Below are 19,394 nucleotides of genomic sequence, written 5' to 3' on the forward strand. Positions count from 1 at the left end.
TCCTGAAAAACTGGTTCCCAAACGACAACAGGGTGTGAAGATTTCTGAAAACCCTAGCCCTGCAACAAGTCCTAGGGAAGTGGACACAGAGATGGATAAGAAGATCCGCAGTATTGTGAGTAACATTCTGAAAAATGCCTCTGTACCTGATGTTGAGAAAGATGTTCCAACATCTTCCGCCCCAAATGCTGAAGTCCTCTCTTCCTCTAGCAAAGAGAGATCAACAGAGGAAGATGATCGAGCCGCAGAGGAGACTCCTGCACCACGGGCACCAGAACCTGCTCCAGGTGACCTCATTGACCTCGAAGATGTAGAATCTGATGAGGAACCCATTGCCAACAAGTTGGCACCTGGCTTTGCAGAAAGGTTACAAAGCAGAAAAGGGAAAACCCCCGTTAAGAGGTCTGGACGAATCAAAACTATGGCCCAGAAGAAGAGCACTCCAATCACTTCTACCAAATCCAGCAGGAGCAAAGTTGCAATCCCCTCCAAGAAGAGGAAAGAAATTTCCTCATCTGATTCTGATGATGATGTCGAACTAGATGTCTCGACATCAAAGAGGGCCAAGAAATCTGGGAGAAAGGTGCCGGGTAATGTTCCTGATGCACCATTGGACAACATCTCTTTCCACTCCATTGGCAATGTTGAAAAGTGGAAATATGTGTATCAACGCAGACTTGCGGTTGAAAGAGAACTGGGAAAAGATGCCTTGGCTTGCAAGGAGATTATGGACCTCATTAAGGCTGCTGGACTACTGAAGACAGTCACCAAGTTGGGAGACTGTTATGAAAGCCTAGTCAGGGAATTCATTGTCAACATTCCCTCTGACATAACAAACAGAAAGAGTGATGAGTATCAGAAAGTATTTGTCAGAGGAAAGTGTGTTAGATTCTCCCCTGCTGTGATCAACAAATACCTGGGCAGATCAACTGAAGGAGTGGTGCATCTTGATGTTTCTGAGCATCAGATTGCCAAGGAAATCACTGCCAAACGAGTCCAGCATTGGCCAAAGAAAGGGAAGCTTTCTGCAGGGAAGCTAAGTGTTAAGTATGCAATCCTGCATAGGATTGGTGCTGCAAACTGGGTACCCACCAATCACACGTCCACTGTTGCCACAGGTTTGGGTAAATTTCTGTATGCTGTTGGAACCAAGTCCAAATTTAATTTTGGAAACTATATATTTGATCAAACTGTTAAGCATTCAGAATCCTTTGCTGTCAAATTACCCATTGCCTTCCCAACTGTATTGTGTGGCATTATGTTGAGTCAACATCCCAATATTTTAAACTACACTGACTCTGTGATGAAGAGAGAATCTCCTCTATCCCTGCATTACAAACTGTTTGAGGGGACACATGTCCCAGACATTGTCTCGACATCAGGGAAAGTTGCTGCCTCAGGTGCTGTGTCCAAGGATGCTCTGATTGCTGAACTCAAGGACACATGCAAGGTGCTGGAAGCAACCATCAAAGCCACCACAGAGAAGAAGATGGAGCTGGAACGGCTGATCAAAAGGCTCTCAGAAAGTGGCATTGATGATGGAGAAGCAGCTGAGGAAGAAGAAGAAGCAGCTGAGGAAGAAGATGCTGTAGCAGAGGAAGAGGAAGATGCAGCAGAGGAAGAGGAAGATGCAGCAGAAGATACTGAATCAGATGATGATGATTCTGAAGCCACCCCATGACCATCAGACCTTTATTTTTTGTTTTTTTCTTTTACTAGCTAAAGGGGCATGTCCCTTTGAACAATTAATTACTATTGGTCTGTAATATTTGCACCTTAAGTTCATGCATTCTACTTTTGTCAAATTCTGTCTAAAAAGGGGGAGTAATAGTATTATATGCATGATTTTGTGTATGCAGTAGTGGTATTATGCATGACTTATGATTTAGAGAAGTAGGATACGATGTATGCATGAGTCATGATTTTGAGGGGGAGTTGTATGTATATGATTTTGAGGGGGAGACTGCTGCTGCTGATGATGACTGATGTAAGCTACTAGTAGCTGATAGAAGATGCTGCAGTAAGAGCATGGAGACAAGGGAAAGCTGATGTCACATGAGATGTCTTGACATCCTGGAAAAGACTAGTAGCTGATAGAAGATGCTGCAGTAAGAGCATGGAGACAGGGGGAGCAGAAGCAGAAAGCTGATGTCATGTGAGATGTCTTGACATCCTGGAAACGACTTGCAACTTGCAGAATTTCCGTTGTGCTTGATTACTCTGATAATGAAAGTTGCTGATCCCACTTGCATAACTGCTCGTACCTGCTCAGGAAGTGTCTAAGTATGTTTTAGACAAAATTTGCCAAAGGGGGAGATTGTTAGTGCCTAGCTTTACTAAGCTTTAAAAGATTGGCTAAGATTTTGTTAAAACATAAGCACTTAGACAATGAAGGAAAGCTGGAGTTGCTGCACATGATGTCCAACGTTATGTCAAAGAATAAGATCGGGCTGCACAATTCACAAGGCAAGATAAAGTGTCAAATGAAGAATTGAAGCTGCAGGATTCACGATGTCGGATACAATGTCCAGGACATCCTGCCTGAAAATACTGGAATTGCTAAAAGCATTGAAGCTGCAGGATCCACGATGTCGGATACAATGTCCAGGACATCCTGCCCGAAAATACTGGAGTTGCTAAAAGCATTGAAGTTGCAGGATCCACGATGTCGGATACGATGTCCAGGACATCTTGCCCGAAAATACTGGACATATAAATCTGTTATATCTTTAACAGATTATTGTGCAGTTAGCAAGAGATTAGATGATCTATCTTTAGGAACGAATTAAAAGATAATTAAAGTTCGAATTACAAACTAGAAGAGTTCGTTCAGGGATTAAAGATTAAAGATAAAAACTAAAAGATCAAACGTTATCTTTTAGTTCTTTAAGTGCAGATTTTCAGGAAGAATGATAGATCTCATCCAGCACAAGCTGTTGTAGCCCAGACACACACACTGCTATAAATACATGGAGGCTGCACGAGTTTTGTACCAAGTCCGGGATTGAAGAGTTATTTTGTGAGTTTTGGGACTTGAGTGTTTTGTGAGCCACCTTGATGGTACCCTAACATCAAGTGTTGGACCTGAGTGTGTAGAGTTGATCTCTTGTGTGTAGAGTTGATCTCTTGTGTGTAGAGTTGATCTCTAGTGTGTAGAGTTGATCTCTTTTGTTCAGAGAGCAATCTCTGGTGTGTTTTTGATTTGATTGTAAACACGGGAGTGTGATTGAGAGGGAGTGAGAGGGGTTCTCATATCTAAGAGTGGCTCTTAGGTAGAGGTCGCACGGGTAGTGGTTAGGTGAGAAGGTTGTAAACAGTGGCTGTTAGACCTTGAACTAACACTATTTTAGTGGATTTCCTCCCTGGCTTGGTAGCCCCCAGATGTAGGTGAGGTTGCACCGAACTGGGTTAACAATTCTCTTGTGTTATTTACTTGTTTAATCTGTTCATACTCCCAAATATAATCTGCATGTTCTGAAGCGTGATGTCGTGACATCCGGTACGACATCTGTCATCGGTATCAGAATTTTAGATAATACGACCAATTTCGCTTTATTTTCCTTCATGGATGGTTTCTCCGGTTACAATCAGATAAAGATGGCGCCAAAGGATATGGAAAAGACTACCTTCGTCACCCTGTGGGGAACATTCTGTTACAAGGTGATGTCTTTTGGACTCAAGAATGCCGGGGCAACTTATCAACGGGCCATGGTAGCTTTGTTCCATGATATGATGCACCAAGAGATCGAGGTCTACGTGGACGACATAATTGCCAAGTCTAAATCCGACGAAGAACACCTTGTCAACCTGCGGAGGTTGTTTGAAAGGCTTAAGAAATATCAATTAAGGTTGAACCCCGCCAAGTGTACCTTTGGGGTCAAATCAGGGAAATTGCTTGGTTTCATTGTAAGCCAGAAAGGGATAGAGGTAGACCCCGAAAAGGTGAAGGCTATCCTTGAGATGCCGGAACCCCGTACAGAGAGGCAAGTCCGAGGTTTCCTGGGACGCTTGAATTATATTGCCAGATTCATATCGCAGCTCACCGCCATTTGTGAGCCATTGTTCAAACTCTTACACAAAAACCAAACTGACCGCTGGAATGAGGGTTGCCAAGAGGCTTTCGGAAGGATCAAGAAGTGCCTCATGAATCCCCCTGTGCTTATGCCCCCAATACCTGGAAGGCCTCTCATCTTGTACATGACAATCTTGGACGAGTCAATGGGGTGTATGCTGGGACAACATGACGCATCCGGAAAGAAAGAACGTGCTGTCTATTACCTGAGTAAGAAGTTCACGGCCTGTGAAATGAATTACTCTTTGCTCGAAAGAATGTGTTGTGCTTTGGTATGGGCATCCCATCGCCTAAGGCAGTACATGCTGAGCCATACTACCTGGTTGATATCCAAGATGGACCCGGTCAAGTATATCTTTGAAAAGCCAACTCTCACAGGACGAATCGCCCGGTGGCAAGTCCTGCTATCCGAGTTTGATGTAGTTTACGTCACCCAAAAGGCGATAAAAGGAAGCGCCTTGGCAGATTATTTGGCTCAGCAGCCTCTTAACAACTATCAGCCCATGCATCCCGAATTCCCGGATGAGGACATCATGGCCTTGTTTGAGGAAAAATTGGACGAAGATCGGGACAAATGGACCGTATGGTTTGACGGAGCGTCGAATGTTCTAGGCCATGGCGTTGGAGCAGTATTGGTCTCTCCGGACAATCAATGTGTACCTTTCACAGCCAGGTTAGGATTCGACTACACCAACAACATGGCCGAATATGAAGCATGTGCCCTGGCCGTCCAGGCAGCGATTGACTCCAATGTCAAACTACTCAAGGTGTATGGTGACTCAGCATTGGTAATCCATCAGTTGAGAGGGGAATGGGAAACTAGAGATCCCAAGCTGATACCCTACAAAGCCTATATCAAGGAATTGGCTAAGACCTTTGATGAGATCTCCTTCCATCATGTTCCCCGCGAGGAAAATCAAATGGCGGATGCGCTTGCTACTTTGGCGTCCATGTTCCAGCTAACACCGCACGGGGACCTACCATACATTGAATTTTGGTGTCGTGGCAAACCCGCGCATTGTTGCCAAGTAGAAGAGGAACGAGGCGGTAAGCCTTGGTATTTCGACATCAAGCAATATGTCGTAAGCAAAGAATACCCACCAGAGATTGCCGACAATGATAAAAGGACATTGAGAAGATTGGCGGCTGGTTTCTTCATGAGCGGAAGCATACTATATAAGAGAAACCACGACATGACACTCCTGCGGTGCGTGGATGCCAAAGAGGCGAACCACATGATCGAGGAAGTCCATGAGGGCTCGTTTGGAACGCACGCCAACAGGCATGCTATGGCCAGAAAGATCCTAAGGGCAGGTTATTACTGGCTTACCATGGAAAGTGATTGTTGTGTCCACGTAAGGAAATGCCACAAATGTCAAGCATTCGCGGACAATGTCAATGCCCCACCGCATCCTCTGAATGTCATGTTCGCCCCTTGGCCTTTCTCCATGTGGGGAATAGATGTCATCGGGGCCATTGAGCCCAAGGCCTCGAATGGTCATCGCTTCATCCTCGTAGCGATAGATTATTTCACCAAGTGGGTTGAGGCGGATTCCTACACCAATGTCACGAGGGGTGTAGTGGTCAGGTTCATTAAGAGGGAGATCATCTGCCGGTATGGTTTGCCAAGGAAGATTATCACGGACAATGGCACCAACCTGAATAACAAGATGATGGGGGAAATGTGCGAGGAGTTTAAAATCCAGCATCACAATTCCACGCCCTACCGACCAAAGATGAATGGAGCCGTGGAAGCGGCCAATAAAAATATCAAAAAGATTATCCAAAAGATGACCGTGTCGTACAAAGATTGGCACGAGATGCTCCCATTTGCGTTACACGGTTACCAAACTTCAGTACGAACGTCAACTGGGGCAACGCCGTTCTCATTGGTATATGGAATGGAGGTTGTGCTACCGTTAGAGGTAGAAGTCCCGTCATTAAGGATCTTGGCGGAATCCGGATTAAAGGAATCAGAGTGGGCTCAAACGCGCTATGACCAGCTTAACCTCATTGAAGGAAAGCGCTTAACGGCCATGAGTCATGGACGTTTGTACCAGCAAAGAATGAAGAATGCATTCGACAAGAAGGTACGCTTGCGCAAGTTCCATGAGGGAGACCTTGTGTTAAAGAAAATGTCCCATGCTGTCAAGGACAATCGAGGAAAATGGGCCCCAAACTACGAAGGGACTTTTGTTGTGAAGAGGGCTTTTTCCGGAGGAGCCCTGGTGCTTACCAACATGGACGGCGGAGAGCTACCTTCACCCGTGAACTCTGATGTCGTCAAGCGATATTATGCTTAGAATCTGGGGCAATTGAAGATGTCGCTGCATGTTCTTTATCTTTATGTGTTTTCTGGGTTTCCCCCAGGGATTCCCCGTCTATTGTATCTCCCGTTACAATCTTTCAAAGAAGTAAACGTGGGTTCGAGGCTTTAGTCCTCACATTGGTTTTAAACTTTACGTTAATTTGTGATCACCTGAGCCCTTCCGCTCAATTCATGGGATGCCCCAAGCGCTTAATTAAAATTGAACCTAAACCAACTTTCACTAAAATTTGCTGCGTTTGAAAACGTTCATGCATACGCATACGCATGCATATTGTTGTGGTAAAAACAGGGGCAGGATCATCTCGAGCTACCTTCTGGGGTAGAGACAAAGTTAAAGCGGCAGAAAACCAATCAAGGTAAGACAACAACCCGGTCATGATTGGCCGCACATTGTTTGTTTCCTACTTGTAGGTACTTAGGAACGGACGCAAATGGAGGATAGGGTCAGGACTGACCGATCGTCGTTTCTTCCCGGCGCTGGACAAGCAGAGAACGTCGCTGCAAGGCAGCCCAGTATCCTTTGAATTCACAGTGATTATTACTATTTTTTGTTTTAAATAAGTAAACCGATGCCTAATTCTAACTTAAGTAAGTTCGAGTAGGCAAACATTAACCTGTAAAGAGAGGGGGGCCATGGTTATGTTTCCCCTAAAAAAAAATGCAGGTTAGCTCGCCTGGGCGAGCAACCCCTGCACCAAAATATAAAAAATGACGAAAGGGGGACGTTTTTGCATTCAAAAACTTCTTTTCCCCCCATTCAAAAGCCATACCCACGGAATTTACGAGTTTGCAGCCCTAGGATCTCTACTTTTTGCATTCTTCGATTCTGTTTTGCGCTTTTATTTATCACCAACAAGTAAGTATTCCATCTTTAAGCTTTCTAGCTTTTCATTGGGGTATTTTGATCTCCTTTTGGTGCTCTAAATTGTGGGGATGTGCTCAAATATGTGGGGCAATTTTGGTTTGTTTTCTTGCTTGGTTGGGTTGAATTGGGGGTTTGTATGAGATGGCCCTAGGCCTATAATGTATTTTGAAGTAATAGGGCATGCCACATTGTCCCCGTTCTCTTGCTATTGATGCCTAAACGCGCGCCCACCAAGTGTTCGGTTAAATGCCTCAATGGCATTAGCACGTGATTTTCGTAGGGAAACAACCCATGGGGCAATTTGGTTTGCACATATTTTCTATTTTTTGGGACATGCATTTAGTTTCGAAAGGGCTAGAGTAATTGCCCCACATATATCCTAGGCCTAGGAACCAAAGTCTTTATGAAAGAGAATACAAGAATGGGTGCATATTGGGTGAAGCTACCTTTTTTTTTTTTTTTGGCCAGCAATCAGCTATGAGCCACGCTACAATAGTTTCCCTACGCCTAGATGTTTAGGAATTTTGTTCATCATAAACGTGTAGGTGTAGAATAAGTAGCAAAATACCTTTGGTAATTTGCACTTTGGGTATGGTAGCAAAATACTTGGATGTATGTACATGTAATTTTTGGTAGTCAAAATGTCTCACAAAAAATATATATGTTGCATTTTATGTAAAGAAAATACCTTACAAAGATACCGTTTAACTTGAATGCAATTTTAGTCAGCAAAAGAAAATATACTTGAATTTGCATGCGGCTTTAGGTAGCAAAAACACTTGAATAAAGCATGAAATGTAGCACCTTATTGTGTAGGTAGCCAAGATTCATCACAAAGTTTGTATATGTATAGGTATTAGAAATACCAGAATGTGCACGTATGCAATTTTTGGTAGCCAAAATGCTTTGAGTATGCATGTATGTAAATTTAGCAAAGGAAGTGCATGTGATGTAGGTAGCAAATACACCTTGGAAGTACATATAAGTGATCTAGGTAACGAAGGTGCCTTGATTGTGCCTGGGTGCATTTTTCTTAGTTAGAAGAATATCTAGTGCGAGTGAATGTTCGAAAGGAAGTATGTGCATGAGTTCGCTCTAAATTTACATTGATGTTTGTGTTATTGGGGGAGGTCGTATGCCATTTTCGTTTTAAGAATAGCATTTCTTGGTAAAACTAACTCTCCAAATGTTTGCCTTCGCAGGAAATGGCCCCGAGGAAGCTTGCCTCAAAGAGGTCCAGGAAGGATAAAGCGGCCGAAGGAACCAGTTCCGCTCCCGAGTATGACAGCCACCGCTTTAGGAGTGCTGAACACCAGCAGCGCTTCGAGGCCATCAGGGGTTGGTCATTTCTCCAGGAGCGACGCGTCCAGCTCAGGGACGATGAGTATGCCGATTTCCAGGGGGAGATATTTCGCCGGCGGTGGGCATCACTGGTTACCCCCATGGCCAAATTCGACCCAGACATAGTCCTCGAATTTTATGCCAATGCTTGGCCTACGGAGGAGGGCGTGCGAGATATGAGATCCTGGGTGAGGGGTCAGTGGATCCCGTTCGATGCGAATGATATCAGCCAGCTCCTAGGATATCCTTTAGTGCTAGAAGAGGGCCAGGAGTGCGAGTATGGCCAGAGGAGGAACCGGTCTGATGGTTTTGATGAGGAGGCCATCGCCCAGTTGCTGTGTATACCGGGGCAGGATTTTGCCCGGACTGCTGCAGGGAGGCGAGTGCGAATTATGCGCACCAACATGACCACCCTGACCCAGATATGGATGACGTGGCTGCTCAGCAACATCCTGCCCAGCGATCATAATTCCGACCTCCCTCTGCCGAAGTGTCAGCTGGTGTACGCCATCCTGACACGGATGAGTATTCACGTGGCTCAGTTGATCGCTGATGCCATTTATCTATTTGCAGGTATGGCGCCGACCAGGCACCCTATGGACCCAGATAAGTCCAACCGGGCCCTGGGATTTCCCGCACTGATCACAGGACTCTGCCAGTCGTTCGGAGTCCCCGTGGCACCTACCAAGGTGATTCGGCCACCCATCACCCGGGCTTTTATTGAGAAGTACTGCACCCAGAGACAGGCTCAGGGTGATGCTCCATAGGCCGCAGGCGCACCACCACCACCTCATCAGGCTGGTCCGGCTGGGTCATTTGACATGGAGCACTATTTACGGCATTTGGTTTGCCAGCAGGCGGCCAACCACCGGGCACATGTACAGACCCATGATTGTCTGTACCAGCTGAGCCTCAGCATGCAGAGCCAGGGCTTCACTTCTTTTTCATGCCCTACTCCAGACCAGTTCAGGGCAGAGGTCGCATGGCCCGGGGATTGGCCCGAGGCCCAAGCAGGAGAGACACCCCCAGAGGTTCCCGACGATGGAGAGGAGGCCCACGAGGACGAGGAGATGGCCGATTTGCTTGACTTCTTGGGAGGGAGTGAAGCTACATGACCGGGAGATCCCCAGATTCATGTTTTCCTTCATATTTCTTTTATCAGTTTTTATGTTATGTTATTTTTTTGACTTGAGAGACTAATGTTTGTTTTTGTTGTTTCGATTGTCTTTTGTACAACGCATACATTTTTGTTTGGATTGTTGCGTTAATGCTTATATCATTATTATCGATGATGTTTATTTGAAATTCTGGAACTGTGTAGAGTTCTTCGTTTAGGAACATCGTCCAAAATAAAAAAACAAACAAGAAAAAGAAATAAACAAATGATAAAAAAAAGAGAAAAAAGAAAAATAAGTTGTCTAGCTGAAAAACCAACATGCTTTTGAAAAGAGATGACTTCCAACTTTTCTTTGAAAAAATTCACTGATCATAACTAGTTTTGAAAAAATGTGTATACACCTGAAGGGTGAATGCTGTGAAAATTTTCCCGGACGCCCAAAATGGACTCGGATGAATGCACAAATTGATAAAAGAGCATATTTTGGAAACATTGGGTTGATTTAAAATAGAGGAAATGAATCCTGAGCCCTAGCATCACATGACCATAAAAGTTTGACACTTGAGTGTCCGCATAGGTGCATGCATGACCAGTTTTGCATAAAATTTCCAAATCATCATTTTTGCATTTGTGTCATGGAAATAATGTGGGGCATCCCTTTTTATCCTTGAACCAAACCCAAACCCTGACATGTATCACGTCTAGCCATTCTACAAGCCTTGAGCCAAAATCCTAACTCACCATAAACCTTGACCCAGGGTGAGAATGTCAATCCTTACCCTCGGAAGCAAAAAAGAAAAGAAGAAAAATTTCCAAAAAAAGAGAAAGCAAAAAGAAAAGAGAGGAAATTCCAAATTAAAGAATGGGAGAAAGTAAAAAGTAAAAGAAAAAAAAAAGGAGAAGAAGAAGAAGGAAAGAAAGCTCCTGATCAAGGATCGAAAGAAAACAGAAGAAATGTGCAGAAAGGTCTTTGGACCGGACAATATCTGAACAATACAGAATTGCCACCAAATGAACAAAAAGAAGGAAAGGAAACCACGACCTAAAGTGGTCTTCTCCCTTTGATTACCAACCAAAATCCTGTGCGTTGGTGACTTTTTCGCCTCGGGTCAAACAAAAACAGAAAAGGAAAAAGCCAAAAAAAAAATCAAAAGCAAAAAAAACCACCAAAATAACCCGTTTCCAAGGGAAGTCCTATTGATCCATGATCACGCATGTAATCTTTGATTTGATAGGAAATGATTTGTAAAATCAAGTCATGACATATCTATGGTTCGGAATTAGGATAAAACACTTACATGTGCGAGATTGATACACTTTGAGTGGATTTCTTCTATTTTTGTCGAACCCAGTGTTTCCTCTAAATGGTCATTTAGAAACGAAATGCTAAACATCCAAAATCTCATTTATGGTTATGAGAAAATTTCATCAGCATACTCTCCTTCCTCGGTAGACGCATTGTTTTTCACTCAAAAAGGCATATGCTGCTCTAATCAGTTGGAATATTTGTCTCTTTGCTAAAGCATGTTTGCATTTTAGTGGAGAAAACACCGAGACTTTTTCAAGTCTCACAAGTTATCCAGAACTACGTAGGTCTGAGTTCCTCATTTGGGGATACGTAGGAGCAAGAGTCTCGCTTTTGTCGACCACACCGCTTTTTGTTACCATGACCCAAGAGCTGGTATCCCGCGGAGACACCTTACGGTTATCCGCACCTTGTCATTCAGTGACCCCAAGTGTGTTTGACGAGCAGAGGCCAATGTGGTCATCTGCGCCCTTTCCGGAGATGTCAGCATCTTCCGGTGGAGACTTTTTCAAGTCTTACAAGTTATTAAGAACTACGTAGGTCTGAGTTCCTCATTGGAGGATACGTAGGAGCAAGAGCCTCGCTTTTGTCGGCCACCTTCACAAGTTCTGTCATGCTGACACTGGAGTCACGTGACATGCGGAGATACCCAAGTGGTTGTCCGCACTTTCAAAACTTTTTGCTGTCTATAAGACGAAAAGCCTGACAGCACGCAGAGACTAACGTCATCTTCTGTGCCCTTCGTCAATCGCGGCCGACAAGCCCGTTGACACGCGGAGATTTACGTCATCTTCCGCGCTCACAAGATCTGTCATACTGACATTTGAGTCACGCTGACGGGCGGAAATACCCGAGTGGTTATCCGTATAAACATTCTTTTTTGCTATCTGTAAGACGAAAAGTCTGATAGCACGCAGAGACTAACGTCGTCTTCTGCGCCCTTCGTCAATCGCGGCCGACAAGCCCGTTGACACGCGGAGATTTACGTCATCTTCCGCGCTCACGAGATCTGTCATACTGACATTTGAGTCACGCTGACGGGCGGAAATACCCGAGTGGTTATCCGTATAAACATTCTTTTTTGCTATCTGTAAGACGAAAAGCCTGATAGCACGCAGAGACTAACGTCGTCTTCTGCGCCTTTCGTCAATCGCGGCCGACAAGCCCGTTGACACGCGGAGATTTACGTCATCTTCCGCGCTCACAAGATCTGTCATACTGACATTTGAGTCACGCTGACGGTCGGAAATACCCGAGTGATTATCCGTATAAACATTCTTTTTTGCTGTCTGTAAGACGAAAAGCCTGACAGCACGCAGAGACTAACGTCATCTTCTGTGCCCTTCGTCAATCGCGGCCGACAAGCCCGTTGACACGCGGAGATTTACGTCATCTTCCGCGCTCACAAGATCTGTCATACTGACATTTGAGTCACGCTGACGAGCGGAAATACCCGAGTGGTTATCCGTATAAACATTCTTTTTTGCTGTCTGTAAGACGAAAAGCCTGATAGCACGCAGAGACTAACGTCGTCATCTGTGCCCTTCGTCAATCGCGGCCGACAAGCCCGTTGACACGCAGAGATTTACGTCATCTTCCGCGCTCACAAGATCTGTCATACTGACATTTGAGTCACGCTGACGGGCGGAAATACTCGAGTGGTTATCCGTATAAACATTCTTTTTTGCTGTCTGTAAGACGAAAAGCCTGACAGCACGCAGAGACTAACGTCATCTTCTGCGCCCTTCGTCAATCGCGGCCGGCAAGCCCATTGACACGCGGAGATTTACGTCATTATCTTTACTTCCCTTTTATCTCCAATAAAAGACAAGTAAAGAGGGGCAACTGTCATACCCTAATTTCGTCCGGGGACCTTTGCTTGGTGGCATGCAACTTTTGTTTGGTCCTTGTGAGGTGCTTGGCACCCATCATTAGGCAATTTGTGAAGTTCTGGGACATGCCAGAAATCAAAAGAAGGTATTGATGCACAATCCGTAAGGTTCCGTGACACACCGGAAATCAAAAGGAAGCATCGTTGCACAATTAGTGAGGTTCCGTAACATTCCGTAAGTCAAAAAAGGGGATGATTATGTAATCCGCAAGGTTCCGTAACATTACGGAAAGAAAACAAGTATCGTTGCGAAATCCGTAAGTTTCCGTAACTTTACGAAAAAAGAATCACCAAAAAAGGGCAAGGGGGGTGTATTTAGTAAAAATGGGGGTGCAAATAGCAACCAGGCCCACTTGGGCCCTCCAAAAGATTCCTCCAGAAGGCTGTTGCTTCTGGAGGAAGCAACCTTGCTCACCTGGGCGAGCTGGGTGGCAAGCTTCTCCCCCAATTTTCTATAAATAGGGGGAGAAGTGAAGTAGAAAAGGGTTCAGCCCATTTGGCACTTCTCTCTCTTTCGAATTTGCTTAGGAAAATTGTTTCCGTGAAGAAAATCCAAGCCGAGGCGCTTCCGTAACGTTTTCGTGAGTGATTTCGCAAAGGTTTTCGACCGTTCTTCGACGTTCTTCATTCGTTCTTCAGTCTTCAACGGGTAAGTACCTCAAACCAAGCTTTTCAATTCATTCTATGTACCCGTGGTGGTCCACATTTGGTTTCATGTATTTTTATTCTCGTTTTCATTTACTTTTTATACCCCCTTTTGACGTGCTTAAGCCATTTATTTAAGTCATTTCTCGCTTAACCTAAAAATAAAATAAATTTCCACCGATCGTTTGAATTGTACCATCCGTTAACTTTGGTTGAAATGAATTCCGACCGATCGGTCGTGCCGCAACCACGTTGGAAATTTAAAAAAAGAGGTAAATAATAATATAATAATAAAAAATACCTTTTAGTAAAATAAAGCAAAAAATCAATCGGACGTTTTCTCTTTGGGATTTCTCATTCTTAATTGAATTGACTAAATAACTAAAGTGAAACTAAGGCTAAAATCGACTCGCCTAGTCAAGCTCGTCCACAAAAATAGGATTTTGAAAGTTTATCATTTTTGTTTCTTACTAAGTAAAATGGATCATTTTCAAGGTCCAACGCCTTAAAATGATCACATTTTAAGTAAAAAAGAATCACTTGATTCACACATAAGCAAGAACTACGTAGGTCTGATTTTCCCATCATAATTGAGGAATACGTAGGAGCAAAGGGGAACACCCTTGTCGACCACACAAAAAAAAGAAAAAAATATAAAGGGTATAAAGACATAAAAGGGAAAATAAAAAATCAAAGTCATGTTTGCACATTCGATTAAAGGTTGTTGTCCTTTGAGACAAACGTGAGAGGTGCTAATACCTTCCTCAAGCGTAAATTGAACTCCCGAACTGAGAATTTTCATTTTTGACCGGTTTTCCTTCGATTTTTCCGACGTTTTCCTCAAATAAATGTTGGTGGCGACTCCGCGCGTATTCCTTTCGTGGAACACGCATCCCGCGAGTCACGCGTCGCCCGCAAAAGGGCACTTTGCAACAACTGCTGAAAAAGTATAAGAGGTCAACCTCAAATCAAAGTGACTCAATCTTGATAAGCCTAGAGACATGATAGAAAATGCAACACACGAAACCAAGCTATATGTATCTGGTTTCCCTTTCACTTTATTATCCAAGAAATAGGAGTAGACATAAGTGATAAGCAAAACCAAAAGGGTCGTATGTTCGCCGGTGAGGGTGTGCAAAGTACCCCCTCATTTTAATAAAATCACAAGCATTTGACTTAAAATTTCATATTTTGTACCGACTAATTTATGTGCTTTGAACCCCCTAACCATATCTCATATGAGGGTAAGTAAATGCACCCCCTTATTTTAATAAAATCACGAGTATTAATTTTAAAATTTTATATTTTTTCTATTTTCATGTGTCTGAACTTTCTATCTCATTTTCTCGCTTGTCTTGTATATTTATTGATGAAGTCTAGCATGGTCCTGTAAAGGAAGTGCTCTTTTGTGGTCCAGTAATTTTCACATGGTATAATGGGTTTTTGTTAATTTATTTTATATATTTTTTCAAATAAAAAAGTGTACTGCCAAGAATACACCCTTTTAAAACTTTTAGATGACAATTATGGTAATTCCCAAATTGGATCCTTCAATTACAGGGATTGGTGGACATTGGAGGTAGCTATTTTATGGCTTGGGTTTGGATCCAATGATTGGGTTGATTGAGTTGGTGGTTTATGTTGTCCCGGGTTAGATGTTTCTTCGCGTTGTCCACGGGAGATCCTGATTGGTGCTATAGAAGATGGATGTCCTATGAGTGGGTCATGAACGTAGATGTGCCATCTGAGTAAAGAATGAACGTGGTTGTGTCCCTTGATCGAGGTGGTGGTTCCCTTCTACTTCCCTAGTATTGAAGTCATTTCATCTAGGTTGTTAAAGTACGGGTATGTTTGTTTAGATTCATTGAACTATTAAAAACTATAATCTTAAGGTAATGTTTGGTTGAATGTGATTAATTGTTAATTGTTTTCAAAGGTTAGAATGTATATTAGCTTTTTTGTAGAATGTATTGTTGACAATAAGTTATATTTTTGTTGGAAAATGAATGTTAGGGGATAGTAAATATGCAATGAAGCTTAATGTGCTTTTTGTGTTTTGCCTTATTTAGAAATGGATATCCATGATGATCGTAGTGGTGAAGATAACGAGGTTGCTCGTGGCATTGAGGATGCTAGTCATTTGGATGGTGCATTTGAAGAAAAAGTTAGTGAGAAGATAGTTATTAATATTTTGTTGGATATAGTAAACATTAACTTGACAAATATTGATAGTAATGATGTGAAAAGGTTTGATTTTGTTGATTTGTCTGTGGCATACTTGTTTTATTACTGGTATGGCAGAGCAAATGGTTTTGTGTGCAAAAGCAAGGTGCTTAGAAACTGCAAAGGTGAAACAACGCAACAAAATTTTCTTTGTTATAGGGAAGGAGTTAAAGACTATAGGGATATAACCATTGAAATGCAAAAACACGAGGAAAAAATGATACAAGATGTGATTGTAAGGCAAAGTTTTGTGCTCATATTAATTATGTAACTAGGAGATGGTATCTTTCTAAATGGATTAACGATCATAGCCATGAACTATTGGAGGAAAATTTTTGTGCTATGTTGTTAGCATACAGGAAGTTGAGTGTTTCAAATACTATGCAAATTGATCATTTTACACATGTTGGGATCAAACCTGCACAAATTCTTAGATTGTTTGCTTGTATTGCAGGTGGATATGACAAAGTTCGATATAGAATTTAAGACTCAGGTTTAAGTGGTGGATGGACATGATCTAAAACTCAGATGAAACTACAATGATGACACATAGTAATCATCATAATCATTAAGTAGTAGTTTATTTATGTTGTGAAAGGTACACATTCTTAGGAATATTGATATGACCTAAGGTTCAGGCTTCACTAGAAGATAGACAACATCTAAAGCTAAAATCGATCTCCAAGAAAGCCAAATTATCATCATTAAGTAGTATTTGTTGTTGTCTTGTCAAATGTACACAATGTCGGGAGATTGGCAAGAGCTAAGACTCGGACTTTAGTGGAGGATGAACATGATCTTAAGTTCAGAAGAAACTAAATGATGCCACATCATCATCATCATCATCAAGATTGGCTTTATTAGAAGATGGACAAGATCTAAAGCTAAAATGGATCTCCACTGGCATGCATCAATAAACTAAATTAAGTCTTTTTTTAAAAATAAAAACAAAAGACATATTGCTTATATCTCCCATTACTTGATTATGTCATGTAGCGACAATGGGTGATAAAACTTATCATCAAAAACCCTAAATCTCAAGACATAGGGTTAAGGTTCAATAAAACAAAAGGGGGACAACTTAAAACTCAAGGACATCCTTAGTTTTATTATTAATAATGGCTAAGGTTTTCCCCTATAGATATCAAATGTTGATATATAATTTAACATACAATAAAAAAAATATGCAAGAATAAAATAAATAAATGTCATATGTTCACTTCACTAGTCCTTCATCATTAAATATATACATACATATATATATATATATATATATATATATATATATATATATATATATTTATATATACCATTCATACCCCAAATTTCCCTTTACCACTATTATTCAAATTTGAATGCAATTCAATTTATGGATATATTATAATATAATTCACTATAGACCAAAAGCAGCTAGGCATATACGGTGCATGCAGTGAAACAATGTTCAGAGGGGAAATAACTTCTAGATAGTAAATAACCTTCTTGCCAATTCTAAAGAAAATAAAGGCCGTTGAACAAAAACCAAAGTTCTTGATGGAATTATTTTTATTTTTCTTCCATGATATGATCTCGTGAAAAAAACAAAAGGCAATAAGCATCGTCAACTAAATTCTCGATGAAATTTATTGGAAAAGACATATTTATATCAAGAATACCAAAAAACACAACCTTCAATAATCATACCACAAAATTTTTGAAAAAAAAATTGCTTTACTCACCTCTTGACCTAAGTAATTTGAGTTCTTTGTTATGTTTCTTCTTTTCTATCAATTACTTCATCATAATTTCTCTAATTTCTTCCTTCTTCTCAGTCCTTGAGCAACCCACTAATGCCAAGTGAGATTGTTTATTTGTGTGATACTAGGACAATGAATTGTTTATCCTTATATAAGAATTATACGTAATTTGAGATTATATCTTTTTGAGATTTAATTTGTTTAGCCAACTTGTTTATCTCTTATTTTTAATATCTTTACTTATTATTATCTTTAATCAATCTAATATATTATTATACTAACATTTTTTTCAAAAAAATTAACAATCTAATATATTAAAATGATTTAATTTATCTTTTCCTTTATTAAAAAATATATTTAAATAATTTTTATCTAAATAATTATTGGATTATTTGTTGAATGTTACACCAACACTCCATCCAGAACAATGATCCACACTATGCATAAAGGGAGCGCAAATCGCAACCACACTCCCACATCAATTATGAATAACTGATATCGCTAAAATGACTCATCATACCCCCCATAAAAAATCACCCAATGACCTATAGTGCGAAAGCACATAATGATAAATCTCCCACATTCCACTACCATTGGAGAATCAATGACCCAAGATCTTTGCAGTCATCAAAACCACAACACCATAAGCTAAACTAGTTCACGGTTAATTTAATCTTTTCATAGAACAATTAACTTAATAACATTTCTTACATTAGTAAATTAAACAAGGGTAATTTTGTTAACAAAACAAGGCTATTTGTGTAAAATTGTCTCTAACATTATAATAATTCAAAAAAAAATATATCTCAAAATAGGTAAATGGTCACAAATCTCATATGTCCAATATAATACAATATTGTTGAAGCTGCTTGGAGTTAGTTAAAATCAATTCAATTCTTGATGAGTTGTATCTAAAATAGTTAGTTTGTTTTCCTGTTATTTTCTGTTAGAAGGACCAAATCTGCAAGTTAGCTTTGTAGGATAAGTGTAGAGTGGTTCCTGTGTTGGTTGTATAAAAAATGAAACCAGTTTGTTCTATGGATTTGTGTGATCAATTTTCAGTATTGCTAGTTTGTCTATATATTGATGATCTACTTGTGACTGGTAGTAGTGAAAAAGAGATTCAAGCCTTCAAGTAGTTCATGATGACTGAGTTTGAGATGATTGATTTAGGAAAACTATCACATTTCCTTGGACTAGAATTTAATCAAGTCCAGAAGGGAATGTTCATGCACCAAAGTAGATATGCACTGGAGGTTTTTAAGAAATTTGGCATGTTGAACTGCAATCCTTCTTCCACACCAGCTGAACTAGGACTTAAGCTCGAGAAGGACCCTGAAGAGGAACTTGTTGATGCAACTGAGTTCAGAAAATTGGTTGGATCTTTGAGGTACTTATGCAATAGTAGACCTGCTATCTACTTTTCAGTAAGTTTGATCAGTAGGTTCATGAAAAAGCCTAGAGTTTCACACATGCAAGCAGCCAAAAGAGTGCTTAGGTTTATTAAAGGGACAATTGAAAATGGTGTGTTGTTCCCTTTTGAAGTTAAATCAGGTGAATCAGATATGTTTAGTTACACAGATTTTGATTGGAAAAGAGATCCAGAATAGAAGAAGACTACTAGAGGGTATCTATTCATGTACCATGATGCACCAGTGGCTTGGAGCTCAAGGAAGCAGGATGTGGTAGCCTTGTCCACTTTTGAAGCTGGGTATGTGGCAGCATCACTTGGTGCATGTCAAGCAGTGTGGATGATGAACTTGCTCAAGGAATTTAAGCTTAGGGAGAGGAAACTTGTCTTCTTGTTGATTGACAACAAATCTACAATCAACTTGACCAAGCACCCTAATTTGCATGGCAGAAGCAAAC

General features: G+C 41.2%; 1 protein-coding gene across 1 annotated transcript; it reads left to right on the plus strand.

The window, feature by feature from the left end:
* Window positions 1-18,670: 18,670 nt before the first annotated feature.
* Window positions 18,671-19,135, plus strand: LOC102670545 (uncharacterized mitochondrial protein AtMg00810-like). The gene has a single exon (XM_006590037.1). The coding sequence runs from the start codon at window positions 18,671-18,673 to the stop codon at window positions 19,133-19,135; it is 465 nt and encodes a 154-aa protein (XP_006590100.1).
* The last annotated feature ends 259 nt before the right edge of the window (window positions 19,136-19,394 follow it).

This window comes from Glycine max, chromosome 10, assembly GCF_000004515.6.
Source record: "Glycine max cultivar Williams 82 chromosome 10, Glycine_max_v4.0, whole genome shotgun sequence".
In the NCBI taxonomy this organism is placed as follows: domain Eukaryota; kingdom Viridiplantae; phylum Streptophyta; class Magnoliopsida; order Fabales; family Fabaceae; genus Glycine; species Glycine max.

Bases quoted from the DNA above. Each gene is read 5' to 3' on its own strand.
- LOC102670545 (XM_006590037.1), top strand. From the start codon at position 18,671: ATGACTGAGTTTGAGATGATTGATTTAGGAAAACTATCACATTTCCTT.